General features: G+C 45.7%; 1 protein-coding gene across 1 annotated transcript in view; it reads right to left on the reverse strand.

The window, feature by feature from the left end:
- Nucleotides 1-934: 934 nt before the first annotated feature.
- The window catches only part of glb1l (galactosidase, beta 1-like), a 34181-nt gene continuing 19636 nt past the window's right edge, over nt 935-15479 (reverse strand). Inside the window, exons 10-16 of the mRNA XM_048534359.2 lie at nt 6776-6894; nt 5124-5198; nt 4961-5050; nt 3398-3511; nt 3165-3296; nt 2054-2266; nt 935-1896 (exon numbers count right to left, since the gene is read on the reverse strand). Coding sequence (XP_048390316.1) covers nt 1702-1896; nt 2054-2266; nt 3165-3296; nt 3398-3511; nt 4961-5050; nt 5124-5198; nt 6776-6894 — 938 coding nt within the window. The 3' untranslated portion in view covers nt 935-1701. The remainder of the gene's footprint in view (nt 1897-2053; nt 2267-3164; nt 3297-3397; nt 3512-4960; nt 5051-5123; nt 5199-6775; nt 6895-15479) is intronic.

The following is a 15479-nucleotide window of genomic DNA, read 5'->3' on the forward strand; positions in this document are numbered from 1 at the left end:
AGTGTTATATAGGGATCTTTGGTGAATTTCTGCAGTGCATCTTGTAGATAGAACTCACTGCTACTACTGAGTGTTGGTGGCGAAGGGACGGGATGTGGTGTCAATCAAGCTTCTTGAGTGTTGTTGGGGTTGTACCCATCCAGGCAAGTGGGGGGCATTCCATCACACTCCTGACTTGTGCCTTGGAGATGGTGGACAGGCTTTGGGAGTCAGGAGGTGAGTTACTTGCTGCTTCCCAGCTTCTGTCATGCTCTTGTAGCCACTGTGTTTATGTGGCCAGTGCAATTCAGCTTCTGGTCAACAGTAACCCCAAGATTGTTAACAGTGGTGGTGGGGGGGAATTCAGTGATGGTAACACGACTGAATGTGAAGGGACAGTGGTTAGACCGTCTCATTTTGGAGTCGGCCATTGCCTGGCACTTGTCACCCCAATCTGTTTTACTTCCGAGCCTGATCTATTCTCTCTCACTCTGCTCCTTTCTTACTGAGGTTCTGAATTATAGAAGAATTTGCTGCTTCCCACTTGGCTCAACTCTCGTTCTTGTCTTGCATTAACAGAAATCTAAAACAAACTCTGGTTGTGCGCCAATAGGAAAAGGAGCAGGATTACCCAAGAAGCTGTCCTGGACACAACTTCAGACATTGACTCAATTCCTGAAAGTGTTTGCCCTGTGCTCTGCTTTGTTGTCATCTGGCTGGATGTAAAAGATGTCATAGGCACTAACATGAAGAGAAGGAGTAGTTCTCTCTGGTGTTTTGGCCAATACCTATCTATCAGGCACTGAAGCAGCTTATCTTAGCTTGTTTATCTTGCAGTTTCTGCTTTTAGCACAGTGACTACACCTACTTCATGTCAGTATTTCAGTGGCTGTAAATTATGTTGGGACATTTGGAGGTGCTATAAGATACCATACAAATCCAATTACAATAATGCTTCCTCCATAAAGCTGGTTATTTACTGAAGTTTGTACAATACAAAGGTAATCACATGATGCAATCTTTGTGATTGTTTTGCAATGATCTTAAAACTTCTCATGAGACGAATTTACAGGGGTCAGTCCTGGGAATTCGCAGTGATAAACCAGGACTCCCCAATATCAGCCATCAACACAGACACTATCCCCTCCCCCCAGTCTCACAGTCAACCAGTCTCTTGGCTAAGACAATGGGGCTGTGGTACTAAGCCCCCCCCTGAGCAGAACAGTCCAGGGTCTGCCCTGATCCATGGTCATCTCAGTTCTGAGGTCACAGTTGCAGAGGTGATGGGCAGGGGAGTTAGTTTCTGCAGTGGGAGATACTCAGCCTTGCTGCCCTGTGACTCCTATATGAGTGCCTGGAATGGCAAGATCAGGCCCTCTACACCTACACACCTGCTGCAAAAGCCAGTTTGTGCGGATTGCTGCATCCCAGAGAGCCAGCTGGCTACATTTGAGCCCTTCATAGAGTACAGAATGGAGTTGGCACATTCACTTTGTACCCCTTCGGACCCAAGACTATCCCTGCTCATTGCTGTATGCTGCTCCAAGCATTAGTTTAATTAATTGATTATTTTTAATGGCTCCTGTGTCTTTGTGTTTAAATGAGTATGTATATAGCACCTGTAAATAATGGCAGCAGGACACAGATTAACTGTTGCTGCACTCAAACAGATTAGGAGCTTGCAGCAGTATGACATAAATAGCAATATATCGCTCCTTTCTCTTAGCGCTTTGCGGTCAGGATTGCATGATCCTGAAATACAACTGAAGGTTTGGCAGGACCTCTTTCCAACTCCAGCACCGTCACATTGTTCGGGGAGTTTTCATTCAGAATGTTCTTGGGCACATACAGAGTCTCTTGGGGGCCTCTTTCCGGCCAGTAGCGCCCCAAATTAAAACCATTGATCCAGATCTGGCCCTGAAAGATGATCAAAGAGTTAGCAGGAAGACACCCTCATCTATCCACCTTCTGGATCATGCCAACATCTCAAAAAAATACTACATCTCAACAATCATTCCAACATCCTGTTCAAGCACAGGGAGAGGGGCAGGGTCTTCTCTCCTTCTATACTCACCTTTGCCCAGCCTTGCAGCCTGACGTAAGTGTCCTGAGCCATTTGTGATTCAAAGGTCCCATAATAGAAAGCAGGGCCTTGGGCCATCGAGTTCACATCTTCCTGTTGTACAGAATGTGGCCAGCCATTCTCAATTACATCATCTATTGCCAAGGGGAACATGGACCAGTTGGTGAGGATGGTAGAAGCGAGTGTGAGGTTCCTTATGAGGCCCTGTACAGGAAAAGAGAGGGGATGAATTCAACCTCAACTTTCCAAGTGCAGCTTCTGTTGCGCTGACGGCAGGAGTTTATATCCTGTCTGCTGTAGTACTATAGCACTGGGTGTAGGAGCAAGGAAACACCAGCACTGTCCTCCACTCCCATTCAGCGTGGGACTAAGCTCCAGGAGGCAGTGACATGTTATCAGTAGGGTTTCATCTTTGTACAAAGAAGATGGACAGGAGAAATCCCCCAAGGCTCAAACTCACTGAACACCCTGACTCCCCTTTTCCTGTGATCCTTCCTCAAAAACAAATCAAAGCAAAATACTGTGGATGCTAAAGTTCTGAAATAAAAACCAATGTGGCAGGATCTGTGTAAGAAACAGTTAAAATTTCAAATCCAATGTGACTTTCGAGCAGTTTGTCTTTGTTTCTGAAACAATGGACTCAGCTGTGATGCCCCCTGCTGTTGGATATCATACTTCCCATTAGTGTGTGAGGGGAGGCAAGTGGTCCCAATGGAAATATGCTCCAAGAAGAGTCAGCTGGTTTTGTGAAGAGGAACGAGTAAATAAACCAACATGCCTTCCAAAGACATCCCATGCTTCACCCTACTACAGCGCGTTATCTGGTGGTGTGTACTTGGGGACTAAACCTACCTTTACCATCTCCAAATCCTGTGCAGATTCCAGGATCCCTGAGTATCCCCCAGAGAACCAGGGTCACTGGGTCAAAATCCTGGAACTCCTGAAGGCCATTGTGGGGGTCTCCTCACCCCAGAAACTGCAGCGATTCAAGAAGGCAGCTCACCATCACCTTTTGGAGGGCAACTAGGGACAAGCAATAAACGTTGGACCACCCATCAACGACCCCTCCCGTGACTGAATTGTTTTAGAAAAACACTTTTACCTTAAGGTCCATCAGACAGCTTCCAAAGTTGATGCGGCCCATGTTTTCTACCACAATGTCCAGCGAATCACCTTTACTGCCAGTGATGTTTACTAAATGGACATTGTCACGCTCTAACACACCCTGAAATACCTGCGATATAGACAGGAAACATCTCTCACCCACTGATCACTGCTAATGGCCAAGTGTGTTCAAGCCTTGAAATGACAATCAAATAATCATCACTCACTCACCCCATTAACCAGGACGTACCCTCGATCATGCACTCCATTCAATTCTGGCATCAAAGGAAGAACTTTCTCAATGGTCTGAGGCAGTTTTGTACGATACAGCATAAATCCGTAATACTGAAACATACAAACAGGATGCTGGGAGTCAGAAGCATCAACAATTTTCACTCTTCCTCTTCACCAGGTTAGAGTCATGTCTGGTTCTGTCATCATCTCCAATGCTCATACTTTTTCCCACCGTAGAATATTTCATCTGACACTGGTTTAGTTTCTTCAGTGTTTTTTTTAAAGGAATTACCCCACTGGCTTCTCTATTCCTGACTCCTCACCCAATAACAAGACAATAGTCATCCAAGGTTGCTAGCACCAATTCCTATTTTGAAAGCTCTGGAAAAATCCGGGGTGGCCACACAGGTTCATTTATTCAGAATGCCTTCAATTTCTCAAAGGCTACCAGGCAGTCGGCTGACCATGTCACCTTTGCTTGTTTACTTTTTCAACTAATTTGTTAAATTTTCAAACACAACTGAAATGGTGCACAAACGTCCTGTAAAAACTATACATTCCTAAAAATCTCATGATTTCTCAATTACTTTTAGGAACAGGGAATTCTATTAGACCTGGTCAAGATGATGGCAGAATAGGACACTCTGCTCAGAGCTCCTCTGCTCGCCAATCCTTTTACCATTTTACCCTCTCTCTATCTCTCCTCTTTGTAATTTACCCTTTCTCACTCCCCCAACCCCACTCGAGTCCCACGGAGGAGCACAGCGAGCGGCCCGAGTTCCATGGAGGAGCGGAACGTTACCTGGGTCTCTGGATTAACAGTGCAGTGAAAATACCACTAGGCCGTTGCCTTCCTGTCATTTCTCACATTGCTCACTGCTCCTCAGGAATCCCTACAGCTACAAATTCTGAGCTCATTTACACTGTGATTCAGGACAACTGGGGACAGTGGGGAAGTGGTGCTGGTCGTGTGAAAACTAATTCAATTCTGTTTTTAAACATTGTCAATAATCTGCATTTTATCACAGTTTAAGTAAGAACATAAGAACTAGGAGCAGGAGTAGGCCATCCGGCCCCTCGAGCCTGCCCCACCATTTAATAAGATCATGGCTGATCTATTTGAGACTCAGCTCCACTTGCCCGCCCACTCACCATAAACCCTTAATTCCTTTAATGTTCAAAAATTTATCTAGCCTTGCCTTAAAAACATTCAGCGAGGTAGCTTCAGCCGCTTCACTATGTTTCTATAAGATCTCCCCTCATTCTTCTGAATTCCAATGAGTAAAATCCCAGCCTATTCAGTCTCTCCTCATAATCCACCCCTCTCAACTCTGGAATCAACCGAATCAATCTCCTCTGCACCCCCTCCAGTGCTAGTGTATCCCTTCTCAAGTAAGGAGACCGAAACTGCACACAGTACTCCAGGTGTGGCCTCACTAGGACCCTATACAGCTGCAGCCTAGAAATACATGCCATGTCCTCTTGATGCCCACTGTATTAGAGTGAAACTGGCACCTAGATAGAGCCCAAACAGCCCTTCACAATGCACTGACCTCCTACCTGTTGCATTTGCTCAAAGGTCAAAGGGTAGGTGCTGTTGACAGGTCCTCTGGGTGACAGAACATTCAGGAAGTCCAGCAGTGCTCCGTACTGAAATATAAACACAGCAATCAGCCAGAGAGAATAGGGGAGCCGCAAACAGCTCAACAGTCTCAATGCCTACCTTGGTCAGAGGGACAGCACCATAGGCAAACTTCACAGTGGCTGGAGGTACTGGACCCACAGGGACAGCTCGAAACTGAGAAAATACAAGAGGGGCTAAAAAATTAGGTTGCAACATGTCTCCTAAATGAATTACCAGCCCTTACGAAGAACCTCCTCTACATTGTCCCCATCAAACACCCCCAGGACGGGGACAGCACAGGGTTAGATACAGAGTAAACCTCCCTTTACATTGTCCACTCCCCATCAACACTCCCAGGACAGGGATAGAGAGTAAAGCTCTCTCTACATTGTCCCTCGTCTAACATTCCCAGGACAGGGGCAACATGAGATTAGGTACAGTGTAAGGCTCTCTCTACACTGGCCTCATCAAACACTCCCAGCACAGGGACAGCAAAGGTTAGTTACAGTGTAAAGTTTGCTCCCATTGCAAACTAAAGAACTCAGCGCTTGAGATGGTGCGGTGAGACGTATTTGCATTGAGAAACTGTGTTTCACGTGTAGGAAGATGTTGAGGGAGTGCAGCTCAGGGTCACAGATTAATTCGCTGGCAGAAAGTCTGAATTAAATTTATCCTTGAAAGTTGCCACCCAGGTTGACAGGGCTGTTAAGAAGGCATACAGTGTTTTAGCTTTTATTAATAGAGGGATCGAGTTCCGGAACCAAGAGGTTATGCTGCAGCTGTACAAAACTCTGGTGCGGCTGCACTTGGAGTATTGTATACAGTTCTGGTCACCGCATTATGAGAAGGATGTGGAAGCTTTGGAAAGGGTGCGAAGGAGATTTACTAGGATGTTGCCTGGTATGGAGGGAAGGTCTTACGAGGAAAGGCTGAGGGACTTGAGGCTGTTTTCATTAGAGAGAAGGTTGAGAGGTGACTTAATTGAAACATAAAATAATCAGAGGGTTAGATAGGGTGGATAGGGAGAGCCTTTTTCCTAGGATGGTGACGGCGAGCACGAGGGGGCAGAGCTTTAAATTGAGGGGTGAAACATATAGGACAGATGTCAGAGGTAGTTTCTTTACTCAGAGAGTAGTAAGGGTATGGAACGCTTTGCCTGCAACGGTAGTAGATTCGCCAACTTTAAGTACATTTAAGTCGTCATTGGACAAGCACATGGGCGTACATGGAACGGTGTAGTTAGATGGGCTTCAGATCGGCATGACAGGTCGGCACATCGAGGGACGAAGGGCCTGTACTGTGCTGTAATGTTCTATGTAAATCCGAGCCCAGGTGGACCCAAGTGCATTGGCCAAGGAATGCTGCGCTATTGAGGCTCAACGCAGGGGGTCAGTGCCGAGGGAGCGCCGGACTGTCCGAGGCCTCTGTGAACCAGGGAGCACATCAAGCTGTGGGAAATGTAATAGATATCAAGACCTTACCCTGACCAACATTCCCTCCTAAAACAGCAACCACTAATAACAGATTAACTATTCATAAAACCATTGCAGTTTTGGGAAGTTTGCTGTGCATAAATGGATTCCGCTGCAGACTTCAACCAGAAAATCTTTGATTTGATCCCTGATCCCATCCATTCATCCAACTCCCTCCCCAAATCTTCTTAAATGCTCCCTCTTGTCGCATTAGTCTGCCCAGAGTCCTAGTTACATCATCCTGTGCTGATATTGCAGGCGATGATAAATGGTTCATACCTTACTAATCACATCTCGCAGTGCATAAAACTTCTGTGTGGGATCTCCTGCTTCGGACAGAGGGGCATTGTAATCATAGCTGGTGGTAATAGGACGGTATTTGGTGTTGTAGTCAGCACCTGCAGGAGGCATAGGTCAGGATTGTTATATCATGGTATTCCCCAAAACCCCATCACCTCTCCACCATCTCCCATACACAGTCCTCCCTAGTCCCCACCACTCTCTCAGTACAAACAGATTAAACAGCTGCCCATGTAGCCGTGCTGGCTCAATGGAGGTCTGTTTGTGTTTAGTTCTAATTTGGCATTTTTTGTCTTCAAACTTCCTCATAGTTCAGATTCTTGCCATCTCTGGGTTAATATTGCTTATGGAAATAGCTTCCAGCACCTGTCCAAGTCAGGTGTCTCAGCCACTGAGGGCTGGTAAAGAGGTATAAAGCCATACAGTCATTGACATGTACAGCACAGAAACAGACCATTCGCCCAACTTGTCCATGCTAGCCAGATATCCTAAATTAATCCAGACTCATCTGCCTGCCTTTGGCCCATATCCCTCTAAACACTTATTATTCATGGACCCATCCAGATGCCTTTTAAATAATGTAACTGTACCAGCCTCCCCCACCTCCTCTGGCAGCTCATTCCCTTCACACACCACCCTCTGTGTAAAAAAGTTGTTCCCCGAGCCTCTTTTAAATCCTTCTCCTCTAACATTAAACCTAGGCCCTCTAATTTTGGACTCCCCTACCCTGGAGTAAAGACTCTGACCATTCACCCTATCCATGCCTCTCATGAATTTACCAGCTTCTACAAGGCCACCCCTTAGCTGCCGACACACCAGAGAAAATAGCCCCAGTCTGTTCAGCCTATCCCCATAGCTCAAACTTTCCAACCCTGGCAACGTCCTTGTAAATCTCTTCTGAATGTTTTCAAGTTTCACAACATGGTTTCTATAGCAGAGAGACCAGAACTGAATGCAGTGTTCCAGAAGTGGCCTAACAAGTGCCCCATATAGTTGTAACATGATCTCTCAACTCCCATCCTCAATGCACTGACCAATAATGGCAAGTGTTCCAAACACCATCTTCACCGCCCTGTCTACCTGCGACACCACTTTCAAGGAACTATGAACCTGCTCCCCCCAGGGTCTCTTTGTTCAGCAACACTCCCCAGGACCATTAAGTATACATGCCCCGTATTGATTTCCCTTTCCAAAACACAACCATAGAACATAGAACACTACAGCACAGTAGAGGCCCTTTGGCCCTCGATGTTGTGCCGACCTGTCATACCGATCTCAAGCCCATCTAACCTACACTATTCAACGTAGGCCCAGTTACTAGTGGTGTACCGCAAGGGTCGGTGTTGGGTCCACTGCTGTTTGTCATTTTTATAAATGACCTGGATGAAGGCGTAGAAGGATGGGTTAGTAAATTTGCAGATGACACTACAGTTGGTGGAGTTGTGGATAGTGACGAAGGATGCTGTAGGGTGCAGAGAGACATAGATAAGCTGCAGAGCTGGGCTGAGAGGTGGCAAATGGAGTTTAATGCAGACAAGTGTGAGGTGATGCACTTTGGTAGGAGTAACCGGAAGGCAAAGTACTGGGCTAATGGTAAGATTCTTAGCAGTGTAGATGAGCAGAGAGATCTCGGTGTCCATGTACACAGATCCTTGAAAGTTGCCACCCAGGTTGACAGGGCTGTTAAGAAGGCATACAGTGTTTTAGCTTTTATTAATAGAGGGATCGAGTTCCGGAACCAAGAGGTTATGGTGAAGCTTTACAAAACTCTGGTGCGGCCGCACTTGGAGTATTATGTGCAGTTCTGGTCACCACATTATAAGAAGGATGTGGAAGCTTTGGAAAGGGTGCAGATGAGATTTACTAGGATGTTGCCTGGTATGGAGGGAAGGTCTTACGAGGAAAGGCTGAGGGACTTGAGGCTGTTTTCATTAGAGAGAAGGTGGTTGAGAGGTGACTTAATTGAAACATATAAAATAATCAGAGGGTTAGATAGGGAGAGCCTTCTTCCTAGGATGGTGACAGCAAGCACGAGGGGGCATAGCTTTAAATTGAGGAGTGAAAGATATAGGACAGATGTCAGAGGTAGTTTCTTTACTCAGAGAGTAGTAAGGGAATGGAACGCTTTGCCTGCAACGGTAGTAGATTCACCAACTTTAGATACATTTAAGTCGTCATTGGATAAGCATATGGACGTACATGGAATAGTGTAGGTTAGACGGGCTTGAGATCGGTATGACAGGTCGGCACAACATCGAGGGCCGAATGGCCTGTACTTTGCTGTAATGTTCTACGTTCTATGCTTGTCCAATGACGACTTAAATGTATTTAAAGTTGGCGAATCTACTACCATTGCAGGCAAAGCGTTCCATTCCCTTACTACTCTTGAGTAAAGAAACTACCTCTGACATCTGTCCTATATCTTTCACCCCTCAATTTAAAGCTATGCCCCCTCGTGCTTGCTGTTACCATCCTAGGAAAAAGGCTCTCCCTATCCACCCTATCTAACCCTCTGATTATCTTACATGTCTCAATTAAGTCACCTCTCAACCTTCTTCTCTCTAATGAAAACAGCCTCAAGTCCCTCAGCCTTTCCTCGTAAGACCTTCCCTCCATACCAGGCAACATCCTAGTAAATCTCCTCTGCACCCTTTCCAAAGCTTCCACATCCTCCTTATAATGCGGTGACCAGAACTGTACACAATACTCCAAGTGCGGCCGCACCAGAGTTTTGTACAGCTTCGCCATAACCTCTTGGTTCCGGAACTCGATCCCTCTATTAATAAAAGCTAAAACCCCTCACATTTATCTAAATTAAACACCATCTGCCACTCCTTGGCCCATTGGCCCATCTGATCAAGGTCCCATTGTACTCTGAGGCGTCCATGACACCTCCCATTTTGGTGTCATCTGTAAACTTACTAACCACACATCGTATGCTCATATCCAAATTATTTATATAAATGACAAAAAGCTATGGACCCTGCCCCGATTCTTGTGGCACAGCGCTGGTCACAGGTATCCAGTCTGAAAAACAATGCTGCAGCACCACCCTCTGTCTCCTACCACTTATGTATCCAAATGGATAGCTCTCCCAGTATTCCATGTGACATAACCTTGCTAACCAGTCTACCGCGCAGAACCTTGTTGAATTCGTTCCCGAAGTCCATATAGATCATGTCCACCATTCTACCTTCATCAATCCTCTTCATTAATTCTTCAAAAATTCAATCAGATTCATGAGACATGATTTTCAACACAAATGAGAACGAATGTGCTTCCATTTATCAAGGATACGACAGACAAACAAGGAAATTACAGACCACTGAGACTCACATCAGTGATCAGAAAACTACTGGATAAAATTCTGAAAGAGAGCATTAATCTCCTCTTGAGAGGCAAAGTTGATCAGCAGTAGTCAGCCTACCTTTGTCAGAAATTAGATTGAACCTTTCATGCAGATTCCCAGGTGTGTGGGATGAGGATAGTGCAGTTGATGTAGTTCATACAGATTTCAGCAAAGACAGAAATTAGGAGCAGGAGCAGGCACTTCAACTCTTTGAGCCCACTTTGCCACTTAACATGATCCTGGCTGATCTTGACCTGGTCCCAACTCCACTCTCCTGCCTGCTCCCTATAGCCCTTTAATAAGAACCAAAAGAACTGCGGATGCTGTAAATCAGGAACAAAAACAAAGTTGCTGGAAAAGCTCAGCAGGTCTGGCAGCATCTGTGAAGAAAAAAATGAGTTATTGTTTCAGATCCAGTAACCCGAAATGTTCAGGTCTAGTGTCCTGAGGGAGGGTCACTGGATCTGAAACATTAACTCTGTTTTTTCCTTCACAGATGCTGCCAGACCTGCTGAGCTTTTCCAGCAACTTTGATTTTGTTCCCTAGTGCTCTTTATCCCACTTCTCATCAGCAACATATCCATTTCTTTCTTGAATCTATTGGTTGATTCTGCCTCCAGTGCACTCTGGGGCAGTGAGTTCCAGAATCACAACCCTCTGAGAGAAGTTTTTTTTAATAGAATCCCTACAGTGTGGAAATAGGCCCTTTGGCCCAACAAGTCCACACCAATTCCCACAACATCCCAACCAGACCCAAGCCCCATAACTCACCTAATCTACTCATGGACATTTTAGCATGGCCAATTCACCCTAGCATGCACATCTTTGGACTGTGGGAGGAAACTGGAGAACCTGGAGGATATCCACACAGACACAGGGAGAATGTGCAAACTCCACACAGTCGCCTGAGGGTGGAATTGAACCCGGGTCCCTGGCGCTGTGAGGCAGCAGTGCTAAACACTGAACCACCATGCCACCCTAGTTGTTCCTCCTCATCATAGTTTTGAACCTACCCCCTTTCACTCTACATCTACGTCCTCTTATTTGAGACTGTCCCACAAAGGGGAATATCTATTCAGCCTTATCAATTCTGTTTTGCAGTTTAAATATCTCAATCTGATCCCTTCATTCTTCTGAACTCCAGCGAGCACAAGGCCAAACTATTCAAGCGTTGCTCATAAATCAGCCCTTCCATCGCTGGAATCAATCTGGTGAATGTTCTTTAACTGCCTCCAGTGCCACCTAATTCTTCCTCAAATAATTATTGACTGGGAACACTATAGTTTGAGTACTATAGATGTGTCAGTTTATGTCCAGAGTGTGCGGGAGGGCTTCCTGACACAGTATGTAGATAGGCCAACAAGGGGCGAAGCCTCATTAGATTTGGTACTGGGGAATGAGCCCGGCCAGGTGTTAGATTTGGAAGTAGGTGAGCACTTTGGTGGTGATAGCGATCACAATTCTGTTATGTTTATTTTAGTGATGGAAAGGGACAGGTATATACCACTGGGCAAGAGTTATAGCTGGGGGAAAGGCAATTACGATGAGATTAGGCAAGATTTAGGGAGCATAGGATGGGGAATGAAACTGCAGGGGATGGGCACATTAGAAATGTGGAGCTTATTCAAGGAAAAGCTCCTGTGTGTCCTAGTTAAGTATGTACCTGTCAGGCAGGGAGGGAGCCGTGATTTACAAAGGAGGTGGAATCTCTGGTCACGAGGAAGAAGAAGACTTATGTTAGGATGAGATGTGAAGGCTCAGTTAGGGCGCTTGAGGGCTACGAGGTAGCCAGGAAAGACCTAAAGAGAGAGCTCAGAAGAGCCAGGAGACAGACGTTGTTGGCGGATAGGATCAGGGTAAACCCTAAGGCTTTCTATAGGTATTTAAGGAATAAAAGAATGACGAAAGTAAGATTAGGGCCAATCAAGGATAGTAGTGGGAAGTTGTTGTTGGAGTCAGAGGAGATAGGGGAAGCACTAAATGAATATTTTTCAACAGTATTCACTCTAGAAAACGACAATGTTGTCGAAGAGTATACCGAGATACAGGCTACTAGACTAGGTAGGATTGAGGTTCACAAGGAAGAGGTATTAGAAATCCTACAGAGTGTGAAAATAGATAAGTCCCCTGGGCCGGATGGGATTTATCATAGGATGGTCTGGGAAGCCAGAGAGGACATTGCCGAGCCTTTGGCATTGATCTTTAACTCGTCATTGTCTACAGGAATACTGCCAGACAACTGGAGGATAGCAAATGTGGTTCCCCTGTTCAAGAAGGGGAGTAGAGACAACCCTGGTAATTATAGACCAGTGAGCCTTACCTCAGTTGTTGGTAAAGTGTTGGAAAAGGTTATAAGAGATAGGATTTATAATCATCTAGAAAAGAATAATTTGATTAGGGATAGTCAGCACAGTTTTGTGAAGGGTAGGTCGTGCTTCACAAACCTTATTGAGTTCTTTGAGAAGGTGACCAAACAGGGAGATGAGAGTAAACCAGTTGATGTGGTGTACATGGATTTCAGCAAGGCGTTCGATATGGTTCCCCATAGCAGGCTATTGTACAAAATGCGGAGGAATAGGATTGTGGGAGATATAGCAGTTTGGATCGGAAATTGGCTTGCTGAAAGATGACAGAGGGTGGTGGTTGACGGGAAATATTCATCCTGGAGACCAGTTACTAGTGGTGTACCGCAAGGGTCGGTGTTGGGTCCACTGCTGTTTGTCATTTTTAATAATGACCTGGATGAGGGCGTAGAAGGATGGGTTAGTAAATTTGCAGACGATACTAAGGTTGGTGGAGTTGTGGATAGTGACGAAGAATGCTGTAGGTTACAGAGAGACATAGATAAGCTGCAGAGCTGGGCTGAGAGGTGGCAAATGGAGTTTAATGCAGACAAGTGTGAGGTGATGCACTTTGGTAGGAGTAACCGGAATGCAAAGTACTGGGCTAATGGTAAGATTCTTAGTAGTGTAGATGAGCAGAGCGATCTCGGTGTCCATGTACACAGATCCTTGAAAGTTGCTACCCAGGTTGACAGGGTTGTTAAGAAGGTATACAGTGTTTTAGCTTTTATTAATAGAGGGATCAAGTGCCGGAACCATGAGGTTATGCTGCAGCTGTACAAAACTCTGGTGCGGCCGCACTTGGAGTATTGCATACAGTTCTGGTCACCGCATTATAAGAAGGATGTGGAGGCTTTGGAAAGGATGCAGAGGAGATTTACTAGGAGGTTGCCTGGTATGGGGGGGAAGGTCTTACGAGTAAAGGCTGAGGGACTTGAGGCTGTTTTTGTTAGAGAGAAGAAGGTTGAGAGGTGACTTAATTGAGACATGTAAGATAATCAGAGGGTTAGATAGGGTGGATAGGGAGAGCCTTTTTCCTAGGATGGTGACGGCGAGCACGAGGGGGCATAGCTTTAACTTGAGGGGTGAAAGACATACGACAGATGTCAGAGGTAGTTTCTTTACTCAGAGAGCAGTAAGGGTATGGAACGCTTTGCCTGCAACGGTAGTAGATTCACCAACTTTAGGTACATTTAAGTCGTCATTGGATAAGCATATGGACGTACATGGAATAGTTAGGTTAGACGGGCTTCAGATCGGTATGGCAGGTCGGCACAACATCGAGGGCCGAAGGGCCTGTACTGTGCTGTAATGTTCTATGTAAGGAGACCAGAACTGGACATAATACGTTATATAATTGTAACAGCGCATTTTATTTTTATATTTCAGTCCTTTTGCAATAAATGTCAGGATTCCATTTGCCTTCCTTATTATACGCTGCACCTCCAGATGCTACACTTCCTGTGATTCACGCACAAGGACACCCAGATTCCGCTGCACTGAAGCATTATGAATCTGCTTCCCATTTCAATAATAACTTGCCCTTTTATTTTTCCGACCAAAATGGACACCCTCACATTTATCCACATTAAACACCATCTGCTGGATTCTGGCCCATTCTCCGAGCCTGTCAATATCCATCTGTAAACTTTTTATCTCCTCATTATTTCCTGCCTTCCCACCTATTTTAGTATCATCCATGAAATTTGCTGTGTTACACTCTGTCTCCGTTTGCAGATCATTTATATAGATGGTAAATACTTGAGTTCTGAAAACCGAACCCTGCAGCACCCCTTTAGTTACAGTTCATCATGCAGAGAAGGACCCATTTAACCCCACCCTCCGTTTTTTATCAGTCAGCCAATCCTCTATCCAAGTCAATACTCCACCATTAACTCCCTGGGATCTAACCTGCTGGATCAGTCTTTTATGCCGCATCTTGGCAAGTGCCTTCTGAAAATCCACCGAATGGCCATTATCAACCTTGCTAGTTACATCCTCAAAGAATTCCAGCAAATTCGTAAGTACAACTTGCCCTTCATGAAACCATGCTGATGCTGGTGAATTAAGCTTTGTTTCCCCAAGTGCTCAGTTGCCTGAATGACCTTGGCGACATGATGACCCTGGTGAGTTAATAGTCCGCGGACCTGGAGCATCGGATGATGAAAAGCCGTCCTGACTAGCTGCCGTGGGAGTTAACCGGCAGCAGTTTACATCCCACCCCATGTGGAAGTGAGCAGCATACTTGATGAGATATACATCGCCTTGAGACAGACCACCCTGATGCCTTGTTCAATTGGCCAAACTCAGGAGTGTGCTACCAACAAACCATCAACACATCTCCTACCCCACCAGGGAGCCAAATACTCGTGACCATTGGTACACAACCATTAAATACACTCCATCCCCCACTCACATAAAAAGCTGGACAACTCAACCCAGCCAATTCCCGCCCCATCAGTCTCCTCTTGATCATCAGTAAAGTGATGGAAGGTGTCAGTAACAGATCTATCAAGCAGCACCTGCTCAGCAATAGCCTGCTCAGTGACGCCCAGTTTGGGTTCCGCCAGGACCACTCAGCTCCTGATCTCATTACAGCCTTGGTTCACACATGGACAAAAAAGTGGTGAAGTGAGAGTGTCATCCCTTGATATCAAGGCTGCATTTGACTGACTGTGGCATCAAGGAGCCTGAGCAAAACTGGAATCAATGGGTATCGGGGGCAAACTCTCTGGTGGTTGGGCTCATACCTGACACATAGAAAGATGGTTGTGGTTGTGGGAGGTCAGCCATCTCAGCTCCAGGACATCCCTACAGGAGTTCCTCAGGGTAGTGTCCTAGGCCCAACCATCTTCAGCTGCTTCATCAATGACCTTCCCTCCATCATAAGGTCAGAAGTGGGGATGTTCACTGATGATTGCACAGTGTTCAGTACCATTCGTCACTCCTCAGATACTGAAGCAGTCTACATTCAAATGCAACAAGATCTGGA

This window comes from Stegostoma tigrinum, chromosome 7 (genome assembly GCF_030684315.1).
Source record: "Stegostoma tigrinum isolate sSteTig4 chromosome 7, sSteTig4.hap1, whole genome shotgun sequence".
In the NCBI taxonomy this organism is placed as follows: Eukaryota; Metazoa; Chordata; class Chondrichthyes; order Orectolobiformes; family Stegostomatidae; genus Stegostoma; species Stegostoma tigrinum.